The sequence below is a fragment of the Sus scrofa genome, chromosome 18 (genome assembly GCF_054392235.1).
Source record: "Sus scrofa isolate SSC_HxYL_T2T_F1_AM1 chromosome 18, Sscrofa_HxYL_maternal_Yorkshire_Landrace_v2.0, whole genome shotgun sequence".
Taxonomy (NCBI): Eukaryota; Metazoa; Chordata; class Mammalia; order Artiodactyla; family Suidae; genus Sus; species Sus scrofa.
Window position 1 is genome coordinate 32,649,040 of NC_139400.1, and position 20,063 is coordinate 32,669,102.

The 20,063-nt window shown below is 36.1% G+C and overlaps 1 protein-coding gene across 2 annotated transcripts in view; it reads left to right on the top strand.

Annotated features, from left to right (window-relative positions):
* WASL (WASP like actin nucleation promoting factor) overlaps positions 1 to 15,986 on the top strand; it is a 67,260-nt gene extending 51,274 nt beyond the window's left edge. For both annotated transcript variants that reach the window (XM_021079051.2, XM_003134725.6), the window contains 3 exons: positions 2,542 to 3,062; positions 10,214 to 10,322; positions 13,332 to 15,986. In XM_021079051.2, the coding sequence (XP_020934710.1) occupies positions 2,542 to 3,062; positions 10,214 to 10,322; positions 13,332 to 13,393 (692 nt within the window). In that variant the 3' untranslated portion in view covers positions 13,394 to 15,986. The remainder of the gene's footprint in view (positions 1 to 2,541; positions 3,063 to 10,213; positions 10,323 to 13,331) is intronic.
* Positions 15,987 to 20,063: the final 4,077 nt, after the last annotated feature.

Here is a 20,063-nt window from a genome sequence, read left to right on the forward strand (position 1 = left end):
TTTATGGTGTCTGCTCAGCAGGCATTTTTGTGCATGTAAACCCGACTAATATTGTGCCATCTCTCCTCTCTTCTCCTATTTTAATTCTTACACATTTTTTATCTATAGTTATGGCATGTCTTTTGCATACTTTCCTTTTTATGTAGGTATGATATAGGCCATAAAAATATAAAATTGGTAAAATATGTTTTCTTCACCAAAATATGGTCACTTCCTCAGTAATAGAAATGCCTCTTAGGTAATAGAAATGCTGAACTTTTACTGTAGCTAAACTGGATGCAGCTGATAATTTATTCGCTATAAATAAAGGCTCTCCCTTTCCCTGAACAAAAATTTAGTGTCTCTGAATGAGTATTAGCTGAATCCCAAATTATTGTAATAAATGTACTTATTGCAAGTTCAAAAGAACTTTAATACTTTCTACTGAAGAAGTACATCATTGTACATAGAAAAGATTTTGGTTCCAGAGTCCTTGATGAACCACAGGAAATGACTAATACCTTTTGTAGTAGAATAGATTGGGTCCTTTTCCTCTTGATTAACAAGCAACAAAGTAATAAAAATGCCAGTCTCGACAAATACTGTTTATTGAAATGTAGATCTTAAATCGATTTTTTTTGGTGTTTTTTTTGTTTGTTTTTGTCTTTTTGCCTTTTCTAGGGCCATTCCCACGGCATATGGAGGTTCCCAGGCTAGGGGTCTAATGGGAGCTGTAGCCGCCGGCCTATGCCAGAGCCATAGCAATGCGGGATCCGAGCCATGTCTGCGACCCATACCACAGCTCATGGCAATGCCGGACCTTTAACCCACTGAGCAAGGCCAGGGATGAAACCCTCAACCTCATGGTTCCCAGTTGGATTCGTTAATCACTGAGCCACGATGGGAACTCCTTAAATTGATTAAAAATGAAGTTCTTGTATCTGCTGAAAGAATTTGATGTACTGTCTTATTCAGAGAGTACACATATTATACATATGTCATATCCTCTTGGTTTTACCCTATTATTACAAAATGTGTTTGAAAAGGACTTTGCTTTTAGCAACTTTAAGTTTTCTTGCTTTGGATTTGGTGAGAAAATTGAGTGAACCTTAGCTCCAACACCCAGACCTCCAATATGCCTTGAGTGTAAATATTAGGAGCTTCCTTCAGTAATGGTCTGATCCAGGTAGGATGACACTCCTGTTTGCAGCTATGTATTATTTCCAGTTTTAAAAGTTTGTATGCCAGGAGACAATACCCTTATGAGTATTGGCCCTTCTGCATATTATGTCTAAATGTTTATAACTATATTTGATAGCATATTTTTATGGCATATTTCCCATGATTGTCCCAGATGAAATCAAAAGATACTGTTTGATTTACTTTGAACTGAGGGCTGTTTTTTTCCTCTTTGGTATCATTGCATCATTGAGCATCTAAGCCTATTGTTACTTGAAATCAAGGTGGGTATTTGTATTTGTATAGACTGTAGAAAATTCATCAATAATATTACAGTTTCTCAGAAAATACAAATAGCTGTTATGGATTTTAGGATTTCTTTATTCCTAAAAATAGTTAATTTTTCTATTCACTCTTTAAATGAGTGGAGAAATAATGATGTTCATTATTATACAAGTTTGTGAATCCTCTTGGCAAAATCATGCCTCTAAAAACATAGAAAATTTGTACTTTGGATTTGTTCTCCTACTTTTATCTTACATTTTCACCTAAGTAGAATAAGAATGTATATATCAGAGTAATGTTAATATTTTATTAATAACTTTAATTTTGCAGTACTTAGAAATCTCAGTTGATTTGTTAATGTCTCCTAAGTAAGTAGTTAGCCTTAATGCCTTCAGCTGGGCCTTAATGCCATCACTAGAATTGCTGACCATCTTTTATTAATATCGTACAATGTTTATTATATATTATGTATTTATTACATATATATTATATGTTGTTATATATTCTATACATACAGAAAATATAGGACATAAATTATGCAAGTTAGGTTACAAAGGCTTATTTTTTAAAAGAAAAAGTATTTGGGTTTAACTCACATTAAGTGGAATAAATTCCAATAAACTATGCTGCATTAGCTGTTTAATTCTGAATAGAAATTAATTTTATAAAACAAATATACTTGATTCTTTAAAGAGAGAAGATTCCATTAATTTTTATTAAAATGTAAAATAACAGTTATTGATCAAAATGTTTAATTTCATTGTTATATTTTTGTTATTATTATATAAAAATTTCTTTGTTCCCTTACCTTGAGAAGTAATGCTGATTACTAAAAACTCACTTGTACTATTTTAGCTATTATTTTTTTTCAAGAAAGACCAGGAAGGTGTTCTTTAGGCTGAGTATTCCCAAATAGAGTTGTGAGATATCATCAGTGCTCACATATCTTTGTAAAATAAATACAAAGATGAAGCCTTTTTTCTCATACTGGTTTTTTGTTTTTTTTTTTTTTAAATACATGTTGAAGTGAGTTGCTTTTTCAGTATGATGTTTGTGGGGGAAAAAAGCATGGTTTCTTTTTTTCTGTTTTTATTTCAGCACCGCCACCTCCACCACCATCAAGGGGAGGGCCGCCTCCTCCTCCCCCCCCTCCACATAGCTCAGGCCCTCCTCCCCCTCCTGCCAGGGGAAGAGGGGCTCCTCCTCCGCCACCTTCAAGAGCTCCCACAGCTGCCCCGCCACCGCCGCCTCCGTCCAGGCCAGGCGTAGGAGTCCCTCCACCTCCGCCAAATAGGATGTACCCTCCTCCACCTCCAGCCCTTCCCTCTTCAGCACCGTCAGGGCCTCCACCACCACCTCCACCTCTGTCGGTGGCCGGGTCAGCGGCACCACCCCCACCTCCTCCACCTCCACCTCCACCGGGGCCACCACCTCCCCCCGGCCTCCCTTCTGATGGTGACCATCAAGTTCCAACTCCTGCTGGAAGCAAAGCAGCTCTTTTAGATCAAATTAGAGAGGGTGCTCAGCTTAAAAAAGTGGAACAGAACAGTCGACCGGTGTCCTGCTCTGGAAGGGATGCACTTTTAGACCAGATACGACAGGGTATTCAGCTGAAATCTGTAAGTAATCTGTTCTTTTCAGTTTAGATTACCTGTCATGATGGAATTTTAATGTAATTTTAAGACCTCTTTGAAAAGGGGTTGGGTTTTTTTGGTTGCTATTCTTTTGTTTTTTTACTTTTTCTCGTGGTATTTGTTTTTTTGACCCTGTGAATTTCTGATATTCATAAAATGCACAAATTTATACCTATACAGTATCACCCCAGAAAGTTCCCTCATGCCTGTCTCTTCCCAAAAGAATCACTGATTCTGATTTCTATCACCATAAGTTTAGTTTGCCTATTTTAGAACTTCATATTAAAAAATGTTGCTCTGTGTTTGCAGTTCATCGTTCTAGACTTTTAAATAAAACTTAAAGAAAAATCTTTATTAAACTGTACAGAAGTAAACTTAGCCCTGTTGAATCCAATTATAATCATTTTTGTAAATTCATTCCATTAACTTCTGAAAACTAAACCATATTTTAAAGTTTACATGTTCTGAAATTTAGATTCGTGGAGAATCAGACTCCACAAAAAACTGAAAGAGTTGTAATAAGGGTTTCTGTAGTGATGGCAGATAATTTTGGGTTCTCCGAATTGGATGAGGTGATCATTTAATCTTCTGGAGCAAAGGTTGGCAAACTTTTTTCTTTAAAGGACCACATAGTAAACATTTTAAGCTTGCAGGCTGTATGGTCTCTGTTAAAACTACTTAACTCAGCCTAGTACCACAAAAGTAGCAGCTATAGACATACGTACCGTGAGAGAAGCCATAGACAGCACATAAATGGGCATGATTGCGTTGTATAAAGCTTTATTTATGGACATTGAAATTTGAATTTCATATAATTTGCACATATCACAAATATTCGTCTTTTTATTTTCTTTCTACCATTTAAAAATGTAAAAATCATTCTTGGCTTTTAAAAAATTTTACAGAATCAGGGGTCAGGCTAGACTTGGTCCATGAGCAGTAATTTCCTGATCCCTGACCTAGAACCTAACCTGCCTAACAAAGACATGCTTCCTCTGGGTCTTTATGTGTAGTCTCTCTGTTCCAGGCAGAACATTTACTCTGCAGGGCTTCAGACAACTTATGGATGGTAAATTTTAACGTGTATTCAGGTTGATTCTTGGATCAGCCTGTGAACAGACACCTCTCCTCCCTCTTCCCATTTAGTTGAGACTAAAGATTTCTCAGGAGCAGTTAAAGAACTTTGAATAGTTGCTAGAGGGGAGAATTAGTGTCAAAATGACCACAGCCCAGGTAAATAGTAGATTTTAATGAGCTTTTACCAAAGAATCTATGCTGGGTCCTGTGTCACTATCATTCCCTCATCTCCAGTTCCTTACATGCCTTTCTGCTTCTCTTTTCTGTTTCCTCTCTTCTTCACAATCAACTCTTATTTTCTTCTCTCAGTTAGTGATTATAAGGTTCTATATTATTAATGAATTGAGTTCTGTCCTCTTTTCTTAATTTAAAAAGTTGGTGAGTTAAATTTCTCATTTACTCTCCCCTTCATCACTTCTTCCCATCCCAGTCCTCCCCCACACCTTACCCCTCCCCCTAAAACCTGTGAATTTATCTCTAAATTTCTTTTAGAGAGAAAAATGTTTTCCATTATGAATGTAGGCCATTTTTGTTTTAATCACTTTCTTTTTGATTATATTCAGAGTATTATCTTAGAGGGCTTAATCAGTGAATTATTAGTATGTTATAGATAGGATCTGAGTCTATAATTTTATTTCATTTTTTAAAAATAACCATTCTGCAGTTGAAATTTTTCTAGCAGTGTTTCTTGAAATAGTCTGTGTAAATCATCAATTTATTTGATGGTGAATACAACTAACATAAAACCATAGATTTACTTTAAAGAGCTGGCAGGAAGTACATATGTATTCACTTACATGTATTTTGAATCCCGTAGCCCTCAGGTAGCACTATGTCCAAGTAGGTGCTTCATACAACGTGTTTATGACAGGGTTGTACTCTGGCTGCTTTCTCTGCTTTGTATTTTCAGGTTTCTTAAAGGGTCTGTATTTCTTGCTGCTGTTAATACTTCTTTTGGAGCCTCATGCTAAAATTCAAAGCCCTGAAAATATTTGTTTTTCATTTTTAGCACTTCTGTATTACAGTAATAATACACAGGTTCTTAAAAATCTAAATACTAATGAATGAGTCTGTATCTTGTGAGGACCTATTTGGAGTATTTTTAAAAGAAAAAGATCTGTAAGTCCAAAAGACAGGTAGTATTAGGAGAGGAGTTGTAAACACCAAAATGAAAAGTTTGCCCTAATAAAGCAATTTCTCTTTAGGAAATGATTTAAAATTCCAAATACATACGGTTGACCCTTGAACAACACAGGGATTATGGACGCCAGCTTCTCCAGCAGTCAAATCTGTATAACTTTTGGCTCCCCCAGAACTTAACTATTAATATCCTACTGTTGACCATAAGCCTTATCAATAATATAAAGTCAATTTACACATATTTTATGTTATATGTATTCTGCACTGTATTCTTACAATCAAGTCAGCTAGAGAAAAGAAAATGTTAAGAAAATCATAAGGAAGAGAAAATACATTTATAGTACTGAAGTAAATTTATTGGTATTATAAGTTTACATCTGATTAGAAGATGAATCATCTGTTAGTACCTGCATCAATACTGTCTTATATAATACGAACATGTAGGTGTTATATGTAATCCTAACACTGGATGTCAAAAATGAAAAGAATGTGAAAAATTTGTATTTATTTACAGGTCTAATAATTCATGCATTGATAATGAAGAAGCATCTGTATGGTTGCTTTATGGTAGCCTAATATATTCCATATGATTGTTTCACAGTAGCTAGCCTATATACTAATGAATGAATGTTATAATTTATGGCTTATGTTATTACAGTCATAATACTATATTGGAAACATTGTTACTTTTTTTCAAAAACCACTTACCTGTGACAATACACTGATAGGTAATTTCTCCAATAAAGAGAGAAATGGGCATACTATGTGGTAAGGTAATTCTTTGAAAGCAGTTATAAAATAGAAAGAAAACTAACACATTATTTTTATATTAAATATCCCTCACTTGGAGTTCCCGTTGCGGCTCAGTGCTTAACGAATCTGACTAGGAACCATGAGGTTACAGGTTCGATCCCTGGCCTCGCTCAGTGGGTTAAGGATCCAGTGTTGCCATGAGCTGTGGTGTAGGTCGCAGATGCGGCTGGGATCTGACATTGCTGTGTAGGCCAGCGGCTACAGCTCTGATTCAACCCCTAGCCTGGGAACCTCCATATGCCATGGGCACAGCAAAAAAAAAAAAAAAAAAAAATTATATATATATATATGTATATATCTCGCTTACTTTTTGTCTACGTAAGGGTAGGCAATCACTACAATACAAGTCTTACACACAGTGTTGTGCAGGATGAAGACTTACGTGCTGATGATGATGACACAAAAATGTTCCATAAGCTCTTGCTGTGTGGTTATTAGATTTTCACACAGACATACACAACACAAATTTATTAACTGTAGGCATGATGATTACTGTTCATTAAGTGGAAGTGAATCATCATCAAGGTCTTCATACTTGTTGAGTAGGCAGAAGAAGGGGAGGAAGCATTGTTCTTGCTGTGTCAGGAGGTAGAAGTGGAGGCAGAAGAAGCAGGCACGCTTGGTGTGACTTTATAGAACTATATCATAATATCAGCTAGTTAGCTTTAGTTTCAGTGCCTGTATCATAGAAGGGTCCATGTCGTAAAAAGATATCAAAAGTAGGCTCAAATAATCAGAACTCTTTTTTCTGGCAGATTGTCTCATGTCAGTATGTTTGCTGGCACTGTTTCTACATCATCATCATCATCTGGCACTGGTTTGGAAGCACTCGTCTTCATTAGATTATCTTCTGTGATTTTTTTCTGGTGTGATGTCTGTAAGCTCTTGAATTTCCCCAAAATCTCTATCTGAAAACCCTTTACCTAGGCCCCCACCTTTTTTTTGGTCACATCAGTGATCTCTTTCATAATTTCCTTGCTTTATTTGTTATAAACCCTTGAAATCGTATACAACATCTGGACACAGTTTTCTCCAGCAGGAATTTATTGTTTCAGGCTTGATGTCACTCACGGCTTTTTCTATAGCAATAATGACAGCTTCAGTGATGTAATCCTTTCAGACTTTGATGGTATTGTATTCTCTCTCTCAGGATTCTCTTCTGTAGTTGATGATTCTTTACATAGAGTACCATTGGTAAAGGGCCTTAAAAGTCTTTATGACCCCCTGATCTAGAGGCTGAGTGAATGATGTTGTGCTGGGGTGGGTGGGCAAGTTGACCACTTTGACACGTTCAGTGTTTGAAGTCATGAGGTTTTGGGCAGCCTGGGGCACTGTGCTATGTCAAAAGAGCTGTAAAAGGCAGTCCTTTTACTGGCAGGGCACTTACTGACTTCAGAGACAAAGCGTCTGTGGAACCAATTCAGAAAAAGGGTTCTCGTTGCCCAGGCCTTTTTGTTATATAACTAAAAGACTGGCAGCTGGAGTTTATCTTTTCCCTTTAAGGAGGAGGTTAGCCGCTTTATAGATAAGGGCAGTCCTGAACGTAAATTTGACAGCATTTCCACACAGCAGTGGAGTTAGCCTGTCCTTCCCTGACTTACCTCCTGGTGCTCACTTCCCTTCCTTACTAATAAATGTCCTTTGTGGCATTTTTCTTCTGGGACACTTTGATCAGCATTTAATGTCTATTCAGGAAGATATCCTTTCTCCTTAGTTATTTTCTTAATGGCATCTGGGAACTCTCATCTGCTGCCTCTTGGTCAACCGAAGCTGCTTCTGTTATCTCGACATTGTTAAAGCTAAACCTCTTTCTAAAATTATAAACCATCCTTTGCTGGCATTAAATTCTCCAGCCCTAGATCCTTCACCTTCTTTTGATTTAAGTTGTTGTGTAATAACTTCACTTTTTCTCAAATCGTTAGAATCTATAAGTATGCCTTTCTTATAGCAACTCTGCATCCACATGAAAGTTGCATTTCCAATACAAAATATAAAGTTATTTTACAAAAAGTGCAGGGTTTTTGCACCTGATGGTTTAGCTACAACAATGAATGCATGAATTTCTTTTTCTTCTTTTACAATGGTCTTTTCACTGGATTCATTTATCTTGAAATGGCAGGCAACTGAAGCTGCAGGCCTCAATCTACACTGTGTTATCATACAGTTTAACCTTTTCTTGTAATGTCATACCTGTTTTCCACTTCTTGGGAGCACTTCCAGCATCAGTAGTGGCACTTCATGTGGGTCCCATGCTTTTTATTTAAGGTTTTTGGTGTTGCACTAAACACAAAAAAATACGTAAGAACCGTGAGAAATTACTTTTTACTGTGACATGCAATTTACTGGAGAGACAGACTGCTCACACTAATAGCATCCCAGGGAGTTTTAAGCGGATTCTCACAACACTTGAGCTCACTGAAAGAGCAGCAGGAAGTGGCTTCAAAATTACTACAGTAGTACAGTATGCACTACAGTTCATCTTTGGCAGTTATAGTTTAAAACTGCATCTTTACGTTTGTTTACTTTTCTCTCAAGAGGGAATGGTGCCATGTATTGCCTCTGTTTCTGTTCATTAAGGTTTGATAAATTCTAACTTTTTATAATAGATTTGTGTATATTTTATAGTAGTAAGTGTTAAAATAGATCTGTATCTACATGTGTTTTATGTACTCATGATATATCTAATTTTTTCTTAATTTTTCCATATTTCTAGACATTGTGGTTCATCTGCAAGTTTTTTCAAATTGTAGCAAATCTTTAAAATTTTTTTCTAGTATATTTATTGACAAAAATCTGCATAGAAGTGGATCCACACAGTTCAAACTTGTGTTGTTCATGGGTCAACTGTGTGTGTGCGTGTGTGTGTGATTATTTCATACACCTGTGCTGTTTCATTTTTAATTATAACAATACTATACTTTTACATGGATGATGTAAGTCCAGGACAATATTAACAAAGTGAGTATTTTGTATAAACGACTGCTCATTTTAGTCAAAGTGCACATAGAGTAATACTTTATAAATCGTGTTTTTTTCCTGAATCTCTGCAACCTTCCTATATTCTATCTTTTAAAATGAGTGTTGGAGTCAGAGATTATTTTTTATAGAGATTAGATTTTAGGAGTTCCCGTCGTGGCTTAGCATCCAAGAACTGGATTAACGAACCTGACTGGCATCCATGAGGACGTGGGTTCCATTCCTGGCCTTGCTCCGTGGGTTAAGGATCCGGCATTGCCGTAGGTTGTGGTGTAGGTCACAAATGTGACTCAGATCCTGCATTGCTGTGGCTGTGGCCTAGGCCGTCAGCTTCAGCTCCAATTCGACCCCTAGACTGGGAACCTTCATATGCAGCAGGTGCAGCCCTAAAGAGACAAAAGACAAAAAAAAAAAAAAAGAAAGAAAGAAAGAAATTAGATTTTAATGAGACCCTTTGGTATTGATTTTTCCCCCCAAATAAGAGGGGGAATTTCTTGTGTTAGGGGTAGTTAGTTGCCTTGTAAAGCAGGTACATTTTGAAAGCTACACATCTGATCTTAAAGGGAAGTTACATGCTATGAGAAGGAAAGTTCATTTTGAATTGTAGTATATATATATTATCCATATTTATATTATGACTTTATATAAATAGAATATATAAACTTATAAAGTTTATAAAGCTGAGTTTTTCTAGGAGAAAGGAAGTCTCTTCAGTTGCTCTTATATGTCTTAAAATGTGCTTCTCACCTAACAACTCTAGGAATTTAAATATTGCCTTTGTTTTATAAAATAATGTCCCTTACTAATTTTGAAGTTTCTCATTAGCTAAGGCTTTGTGTAGTAGAGTGAACAGAAGTAACCCAGCTGTAAGGGCAAGTATTATAGGAAAAGGTTTGATTGTTATTCTAAATATGGGAATGTATTGATGGCTTATACGTAAAGGGAAAATATATCTTGAATAACCCAAGAAGGCAGCAGTTTTTTTCTTCTTAATTTAGTTAATCCTACTTTAGCTTGATTGTTTGCTTTTTTGTTTTCTTTTAAAATAATGAAGTAATTCTAATAAGATTTTTCTGGAGACAAAGATATTTTGCTAAGGATATATTACTAAATTTTGCAAACTTTCCAAGGTATCTGATGGCCAAGAATCTACACCGCCGACTCCTGCACCCACTTCAGGAATTGTAGGTGCATTAATGGAAGTGATGCAGAAAAGGAGCAAAGCCATTCATTCTTCAGGTATTGTTGCATGTATATATGTGTATTTAATAAATTTGAATATTTGAAGTTCTAGTTCTCCTTTTAGACTCAGTCTTTGCTAGATTTTTCCCTTTTAAGTAACTTAATGGTCTAGATTCTAGGGTGTGTTTTAAAAAATCGTTGCCACTGTGACTAGTCTATTTGAAGCTTAATGGATGTCAAGACAATACTGTCATAAAACCATAAATTGGAAGGACAGCTTTTGGCAAAATGACAGTTTTGTTTCCAAAACCAGAAATACTATAGAATACCTGGCAAACAACCTCTAAACAAGGCTTGGGATTCCTGAATCTCATTCCTTTGACATTCTTGTGACATAAGTAAGAAATAAAGGTTTCCCTGATTTGCGAGAATTGGGGCTAAGAAATGAGGTAATTTACACTTTCTGGGGTTTGCTAAAAAATCCTAAATATTTTTGTTTCCTCTTTCTGTTATTTCCTAGTATTATTTAAATAAACTAGTACCTGTTTGAGGTTATTAAGCTTATTCACACCACCATGTAAATGAATATTGCTTTTAAAAAAGAAAGAGGAGTTCCTATCATGCCTCAGTCGTCGACAAGCCCGACTAGTATCCATGAAGATGAGATTTCGATCTCTGACCTTGATCAGTGGGTTAAGGATCCAGCAATGCCATGAGCTGTAGTGTAGGTTTTAGATGGCAGCTGGGATCTGGCATTGCTGTGGCTGTGGTGTAGGCTGGCAGCTACAGTGCCAATTCAACCCTGAGCCTGGGAACATCCATGTGCTGCAGGTGTCCCTCCCCCCAAAAAAAATCAAAATTAAAAGAAAGAATATGCATTTTGCTGATGTAACACTTGAGGTTTACTGAAGAGCATAATGTACTAGAACCATATCTTTGTTCTTAGTAAATCTATTATTTATTCTCTGTGGGCCTCAATTTTCCAACTTGTTACGTGGAGAGAATTCATAAATCAATGCTTGTGCAAAGATTAAATAATATGTAACTAATCATCAGATTGCCTAGGACATAGTAGATCATTAATAAATATTATTTTCCTTCTCTTTATTTCTCTTTAAGGATGTGGATATCTAAGATCCTTTAGCAGTATTTTCTCTCCTTAAATAGGCATTTTTATTCCCATACTCTGTTACAAAGATAGAATAGTCCAATTCAGTCCACAAATATTTATTGTGGAATAATAATAAAATTTTTTAAAAAGTTCCTGCTTTCATGGAGCATGCATTCTAGTGAGAGAGAGACAGTAGATAAAACAAATTAGAAAAATATGTATTAAAGTTGTGGGCTAACAACAAAAATTAAGCAGAAAAGGGGGGTATAAGGACTAACAGGCTGTGAAAGTTATTTTGAAATAGGATAATGAAGCCTACATAAAGTGTCTTTTGAGAAAAGACCAAAAGGAGTTCAGGGAGTGGTTTCATGTAGAAAATGGGAAAGTATGTGCATTTAGGTGGAAAGAACAGCTAGTAGAAAGTCCCTGAGGTCGAAGAACAATGCCAAGGTCAGTAGGGCTGGAGCAGGAGAGGAAGGAAGAGAGGAATAAGGATGTAGTATGAGAGGCTTTGGAGGCCATGCATGTGACAGGAAGCACATTCTTAGTAGAGAAGTGGCAGTGATCCAAGCTGAAGATGATGGAGGTTGAAGCAAGTTGGTAGAACCAGTGAGCAGTGGTTGGATACTAGTTTTGCTGATGGATTAGAAGTGAGGTTTGGAAAAAATAAAGAGGAGTGAAGGATGCCTCTCAACCTGAACAAATGAAAGAGTGAAATTTTCACTAACAGAGTGGAGAAAGATTTAGGAGGAGGAGGTTTGAAAGGAGAGATTAGGAATTTCATTCTGTATATATTAAGTTTGAGACACTTCTTAAAAATTTAAAAGTAGAAGTTGAGTAGGCATTTGGTTATGAGTCTAGAATGCAGGGGAGAAGTCTAAACTGATAGTATAAATTTGCCTATCATTGGTATATACATGGTATTTAAAGTTATGGAACTGGATAATGTCATCAAAGAAATGGGTCTAAATAGAAAAGAGAAGGTCTGATGAGTTGGGAGGACTGGAGAGTGTGGTATCTTAGAAGTCCGATGAAGAAGCGTTTGAAGGAGGATGGAGTGATCATCTGGCACTGATGGATGTGATGAGTCAGAGAATTGAGCTTAACTTTAGCAACAGTAGGTCTTTGGTGACCAGGAAAGAGCAGCGTCAGGGGTTCAAGAGAGAACAGGAGGGTAGAAAAGGAGATTGGGTATTGAGACTGCTTATTCTGTTTGCTTCACCACTTAGTACTGATGTGGTTCCCGCCTGTTACTGGAAGTATAACTGGAATTGGTAGCTAAACAATATGTCATTTATTTTTTTTTAATTTTACTTTAAAGACAGTCATTGAAGGGACCTTTGTTGGATTTGTGATATATGAGTCTAAACTTCAGAGAGACCAACTCAAATGTGATTTTACACATTAATACGTTGAAATTGGTTACATAGATAGTAAGGGACTAGAAGCCAAGTCTTAGTCCTGTTCTTTTTTTTTTTTTTTTTTTTGTTGTTGTTTTTTGTTGTTGTTGTTGTTGCTTTTTCTTGGGCCGCTCACGCGGCATATGGAGGTTCCCAGGCTAGGGGTCGAATCGGAGCTGTAGCCACCAGCCTACGCCAGAGCCACAGCAACGCGGGATCCGAGCCACGTCTGCAACCTACACCACAGCTCACGGCAACGCCGGATCGTTAACCCACTGAGCAAGGGCAGGGACCGAACCCGCAACCTCATGGTTCCTAGTCGGATTCGTTAACCACTGCGCCACGACGGGAACTCCTCTTAGTCCTGTTCTAATCTTCCACTTAGACTACCATACTCTTTAGATGTATTTTATTGATACATTTTAAATCATTTTAATAACTGGATTCACCCAGGTTTGTATTTCAGAAGTTGAATAATTGGAGAAATCCCCTAAGAATTATAGAAGGTCATTTTATTTATACGTATGTTTGTTTGTCTTGATGCTTTTCGTCTAGATGAAGATGAGGATGAGGATGATGAAGAAGATTTTGAGGATGATGATGAATGGGAAGACTGATCTATATATTATATATATATTTTTAAGGTGAAACACTAAACACTACTTTCTGTCTATGGATTCTGTAAAATTATCATGTAAATGTTCTACCAATTTGCTGTATATTTTTGTTGCCTTTTTTGCTTTTTTTTATTAATCTGTGCAATACCTCATTTAATCTGTAAAGGTTTGTCATAATCCTCTGCAAAGCTACTCCCTGGTACTGTGTGCACGTTTACACCAGGTTGCTCACTTAATTTTGTGAATATTTTTCATTCCATCAACAAGGGAGTTTAAATATTATATGTGAGACTGACAAAAACCTTAATGTAATTTAGTTATAATGCCAGAAGGAAAACACTATTTTCATACCCTACTTTTTCTGTACCTAAATTTTCTTATTAAAATCTAGTATAGCACTACATTCTTTTTTAAGTGATACAAACCTTAGTTTATTTAGCCCCTTCATTTTGAACACATGCTACATGAATGTCGAAGCTGATACATTGCACAGTTCTCTAGACATCACTACACTGATGCAATTCAAATTTTAGCAATATGCTCTATGTAAAATCACTACAGAGATGCTAGTTGGGAAAATGAGTAACACACCTCTTACAGCAATATTGCCTGTTACTGTACAGAAGTGGTGTTTGGAGGCTGGAATCATAAGGAGCCCTTGCATACCTGTTCTTGACTGAGGTTATTTTTATGCTAGAGCAAATGTGGCAGGCTCTTTGGCAAAAATTTCAAAAATATTTTTGGTATTATTCTGAAACAAAAGTTAAGTTGTTGAAGTTTAGGAGATCTTAGGGATAATTTCATTCTACATGAACTGAAGGAGGTGATACATTATGATGACTTCAATATTTGGCTAAATATACTATAAAAATCAGAACATTATAAAAATATGTGGAATTTAGGTATTTTTATTTTACAGTGTGTAAGGACTGAGGTATTGAGCAATACCAACCATAAAAATCTCACCTAATTGGCAAAGGTATATACACTGTAATGCTGAAATTATTATGCTATTTTTTAAAATTTTGATAATTTCTCAAGGTTTTTGTCAAATGTCAGGTGAAGGGTTACATTTTTCTTAAAAGATTGGTGGTCCCAATGTCAAATTTATTGAAAACACAAAACTGAATGATAGGGTTTTGTTTTGTTTTTTTTTAAGAATAAAACTTTACAACCTGCACATTTGTTATGTATGCTAAATGATGTGTTAAAATTAGGGTTTCGGGTTTCCTTGCCTCTCTATAATACACTAGTCTGCCTAAAGATGGTTGTTTCATATTTATAGCATTAATTATCATACCTACCTACTTTAAACTTTAGGTAGAAAAATGATCTGATTTAAATACAGACACCTATTTTTCTCACATTGAGTCATACGCAGAATGTAGTTCCAAATGTATTTCATTATTATAGTCACAATATTCAACTAAAAATTAAGCTCTCTATAATTATACCGACCAAAATCTAGTATTGACATGATCTTGACAGGCTGGACCTGCAAGATGTGGCTTGAATTTTAACCAGTTATCACATAATCTTTAGTGATCATGCATCTAGTTATCATGAGAAATAATTTAAAAGGTTTTGTTGCTGAAAGCAGTAAGTGGTGCAGTAAAATAGTTAAGTTATTCAAAGAATGTTACCTTCCTTGCAGAAGTAATTTAAGTACATGGGAAAGAGTCTAGACTTTGTTTCTTGCAAAAACAGTACCCTCTGCTTCTGGAAACCTTTTTCTGCTTACTCTCATTTTTATTGTGGCTTGAGCTATGGTGAGTCTTGGTGTGGATGAGGCTGGACAATTACTAACCAATAAAATTAGGAATTTGTGCAAATGGTAAACAGAACATTATAATTATTTTAAATAATATTAAACATTTTTCTTTTCTTTTAGACATTATAAATTTTTTTTTTAAATATCTTTGAAATTTCTTTAAAGTAATGCCAATTTAAGATCTCTCTTAACTGTGGGGCAAGGGGTTCTAGGCTTTCCAGCTAATTTTGGTATGATAAAAGATTTTTTTCAGGAGCTGCTCTGAGCAGAAGTATCAGTTCTTTGAATTGGAAACACAATTTTAAATATGTATGATGGGTATAAAATTTGCCAATGACAATTGAGTTTATTTCTTCTTAAAAAAAAAAAAAAAAGACTTTTTGTTGTTGTTGTTGCACAAAGTCTCAGTTACTATTGGTTGAGACACAACAGCTGTGGAATTCAGTCCAGGCATGAAGGCTAAATCCTCTTTAGATGTAAAAGGTGCATGTTTCAGTCCTCCACCACCTTGCACTGTAGACAGCACTGTACCTGTGCGTCGTCTGAAAGCCTCCCGCGTATACTCCAGCTAAATTATTGTCTGATAGCCTTCGCATTTAACAAACTAGCATGAGGCTTTTTATATCTAAATGCTACATGATAGACAATTTCAGCTAGCCACATATTGTATGTATGAGATTCATAAAGACTTTCAATCATTCATTTCCATTTATCAACTGAAATTTTGTTTAGTATGTGAAATTTTTTTGAAATGTATAGTGAATAGGATGTTGCACTGGTGGCAATTCATCATGGAGCATAATAAAATTAATTTGACCCAAATAGTACAATGTATCTTTTATTCATTTATTGTTAAGAGACTAAAATGGGTAAAAAATATTTAAACTGTAGAGTGTAGTAACAGTACACAGCAGCAAATGATAAGGGCTGAGTTTTTAGCTGAATGCATGCTCTGAGAGTTGGAGTGTGCCATTAAGTAAACATGGTGAGGGAAAGAATGTTACACCCTGTTCTGCTGGGAAATATGACAGCTGCTCAGCTGTTTCCCTGGGAGTCATGGCAGTGCACTGCAGAGCATTCACACTGCAAGGTCAAACAGCAGCACTCGCACACCAGAAATGGTGTAGTGTCCTAAATCAGAATGATAGTAGGGTTTACTTGTAGTTTCAGTAAAAGTCAAATATAGCAAGCAGTTCGTGTGGGACTTAAACAGCTTTTAATAAATGGTATCAAAGATGGTGCTTTTAAACAGGAAACTCGGTATCTGATAAATAGAATCTTCTGTTCTACTTGACTGTGGCACAAGTGGGTGTCTGAAGATTAAACTAGTTATGGAATCCAGTGTGTAGGATGCTGCAAGATGCTGTCCAAGAGCTTTAGTCCAATTTAAACATTTCAAGACTAACATGTCCTGTTAAAAAATTGGTTTCTGTTGTACAAGTATGAACACTTAAGAATGTATTAGCTACACTTTTAAAATTTTAGAGAAAAGTGTCTCAGAATTGCTTTTGTCACATTATATTTATCTAATCAATGAAGAAATTCCTGAAATAACCTACTCTGCTTTAGGAATGGAGTTCTTAAAGGACAACTATAGAGATGAGACCTATTTATAGTACAATAGAAAGTTCTTCATGGAAAAGTTGAGAAATTTTATGTTGCATACATCTTAATAGCAATGTCACTTCATATCTCAAAACATAGCATACTCTTTGTAATCTCTTGGTCTTTTTTTCATGGATTTTTTTCTTTAACTTTGCTTTTTAGTGAAGCCTCTAGAAAAAGGTATAATAACTTGACTTATATATATGATGGGGAACTTACTTTGCAGTTAATGCTAAGACCTCCTCTCCTTCTATATGTGATATATGATAATCTCCTTTGCCATGAAGGAACCCATTGAAAATTTTGGCTTTATAACAAAACATATCTAGATAAATCAACCATAGCTTTAAAAAAATTTGTAATATATACACAAGGGTCATTCTAACTATTGATAAACATACAATATGAAGTTTTATGTAAATTAGTGTAAATCTCAACTGGTCATGTGTATCACCATAATCAGGATATGAAAAACAGTTATTTTGAGTAAAATATAGCAGTTTATAGGTGGGTTTTTTTTAACAACCACAAAGATTTTTTATACTTAGTAAGGATTTTAAAAAATTTTTTTTGTTGAAGAAGAAGATCAGTTTTAACAGAATCGAATTGCATTGCAGAACTTGAAGTTCCAAATGTCATATTGGCATTTTCTGTCTTGAATTGGTTGGCATGTCTTGACCAAAATTCAGTTTTATCTCACTTACTTACTGCTAGATGTGTGAGGATTTTCATCAAGACCTAAAGTCTTAAGAATTTTTAAATATTTTTAATTTTTTAAAAATATTATTTTTAAAATAATAAATTTTTAAATATATCTTATTTAAACAACTTTTTTTGAAAAATATGTATGGGCATTAAAATATAACAGTGGGGTAATAAGATAGATTCCCCCCCTTGTTACATCTAAAATATTTATTTCACAACTGAAAGACAGTCATAGACCATCAAGTTATATTAAGCCTACTCATTTCCCGGGTAAGAGGGTATCCAGAGTGGCTAAGGGGCTTGCCTGAGAGGCCCGTTAGAAAGAGCTTGTAATTAGAAGCCAGGTCTGACTACTAGGTCAGTTGCTCTTTTCCATAAACCATAGTACTGTTTTATCCTTGCCTTATTTTTCTTAAGTTGTGGGTAAATCACAGGTTTACTTTATTTCTGACAGATTTATGGCTACAAATTTCACCCTTTCTCACATGTCAGCTGGGTGTTGATAGAAGCCACCAGCATCCTGTTTCCATCTCTGCCTGGGAAAGCTGGCTTGCTTTGAGGAGCCAGTCTCTGACTCTGAAGCATGTGATAGTATTTTGGCTCAACGATGGTAGTCACCCTACATTGTCCAAGCATTCAGTCATTGCAGGACACTCCTGTCATTTCAGACTGAGTTGAAATGAAATTGAGCTTTTCATTCTACATCCAAATTATTTTCATTGGTTTCTTATGGAAATAAATAGGCACTGCCTTTTTAAAAACATGAGTATTTTGCAAACCCTTACAATAAGCCCGATGGAAAATTACTTTGAGAATGTATTAATCTTTCTGTGTAATTTTCAGTCAACAGCTGTACTGTCCATTTAAAGACCAGGAGTTCTTCCAAATTGCATAAGGACAAACAACACTTTAAATCCAACTTCCTGGTTTTCTTATTAGTGAGACAGGGAAGATTTTAATTTGCATGTATGTACTTCACCATTATTGAAAAAGAGGCAGGAAAATAAAGCTTAGATTTAGTATTTGTGGTATTGAGAGAAACAAGTGAAAGGAAAGGGTATTATGTCCAGTTGATGGTAGGGAAACAAAGCTGTTCGTAGTGTCTCAATTCTGTAATTGTCTATTGAGATGTCTCTGGTCCTTCAATCAGCTTCTGAACCTAAAAGAAACAACCTTTCCTTTTCTCTTTTCTTTTTTTTAAAGCTATGGTAGAAGTCTAAAGAGGCAGAGAAAGGAGAATTTGTGGCTACAGGCGGGTTTTTGTTTTAGGATTGGGACTTAGGAGAACACGTGGCAAGTGAAGTGTATTTGAATTTCTGTTTTAATAACTTGTTGGGGAGAAGCTGATAAAATAGAAATCTTTGGGATTTGTTTCCTGAGCAAGGAGGGAAATGTAGAAGGGCCAGTTTCTTAGTTGTATATTCAGCTGAAGCGCAATCTATACTAGTGCATTCAAATGAAAATTTTAATTTTTTTTTCTTTTTTTTAAAGATTTTTCTGAACTTTGCCATGGTTATTTGCTGAAAGGTGTGATGTAGTTAACATTAATAGTGGAGTTGCCATCGTGGCACAGCGGAAACAAATCTGACTAGCATCCAGTGAGGACGCAGGTTGGATCCTTGGCCTTCCTCAGCGGGTTAAGGATCCTGCATTGGCATGAGCTGTCGTGTAGGTCGCAGATGCAGCTCGGATCTGGCGTTGCTGTGGCTGTGGCAAAGGCCAGTGGCTACAGCTCCGATTAGAGCCCTAGCCTGGGAACCTCCATATGCCACGGGTGCGGCCCTAAAAAGAAAAAAAAGAAACTTGTCAATTGATATTGGGGTTTGGGGAGCATAGAGAAATCTCTATGGACTTCTTGGAGGTAATATCAAGAACACTTTCAAATATTGGCCCTGCTCTGGAGAAGCAGTGCATTAGCAGCCCATACATGTATTTTTTCTAATAAACACCTCCCCGGAGGGCACGATCAACACCTGCCTCCTTAGCTTGCAATTCCCAGTGTAGACTGCTCTCAGACTTCCTCAGGGAAGCACCCCCCGGCCCTGTCTCCTTTCTGCAGAGGATACTGCAATGCAGGCTCCCAGCTAGTTTCAGTCCAGGCTATTTTTTGATGATATGATGACGCCATTTAAAGGGACTTCCAGAAGCCCCAAGGCTGTGCTTTACTCCACTCCCAGACCTTTTATCACCAAGATGTTTTTCCTTTGAGAAAAGTCATGTTTACAAGGACCCATCATAATACTAACCACTGTTTTTCAGAACACTTATTAAACGTTGGGCACTGCATGAAATGTTTTACATGAGGAAGTTATTATCCCAGTTTTTCAGCCAAGACAAATGAAAGAGGTTAAATAATTTGCACAAAGCTAAATAGCAAATGGCAGAGCATCAGACTTAGGTCTGTCTTAATACAACTGATGTACCCTGGACCACCACCATCCCCTGCCTCTCAGGTGCGTCAAGACACCAGTAATGATCTGGGTAAAAATTTTAAATGTTACTCCAGTATCTTAGCTTCAAATGTAGAAGTCTTGGGATTGTTCTGCTTTTGTACATGCAAAGATCCGAAAGGACAGGTCATTCTCTGTT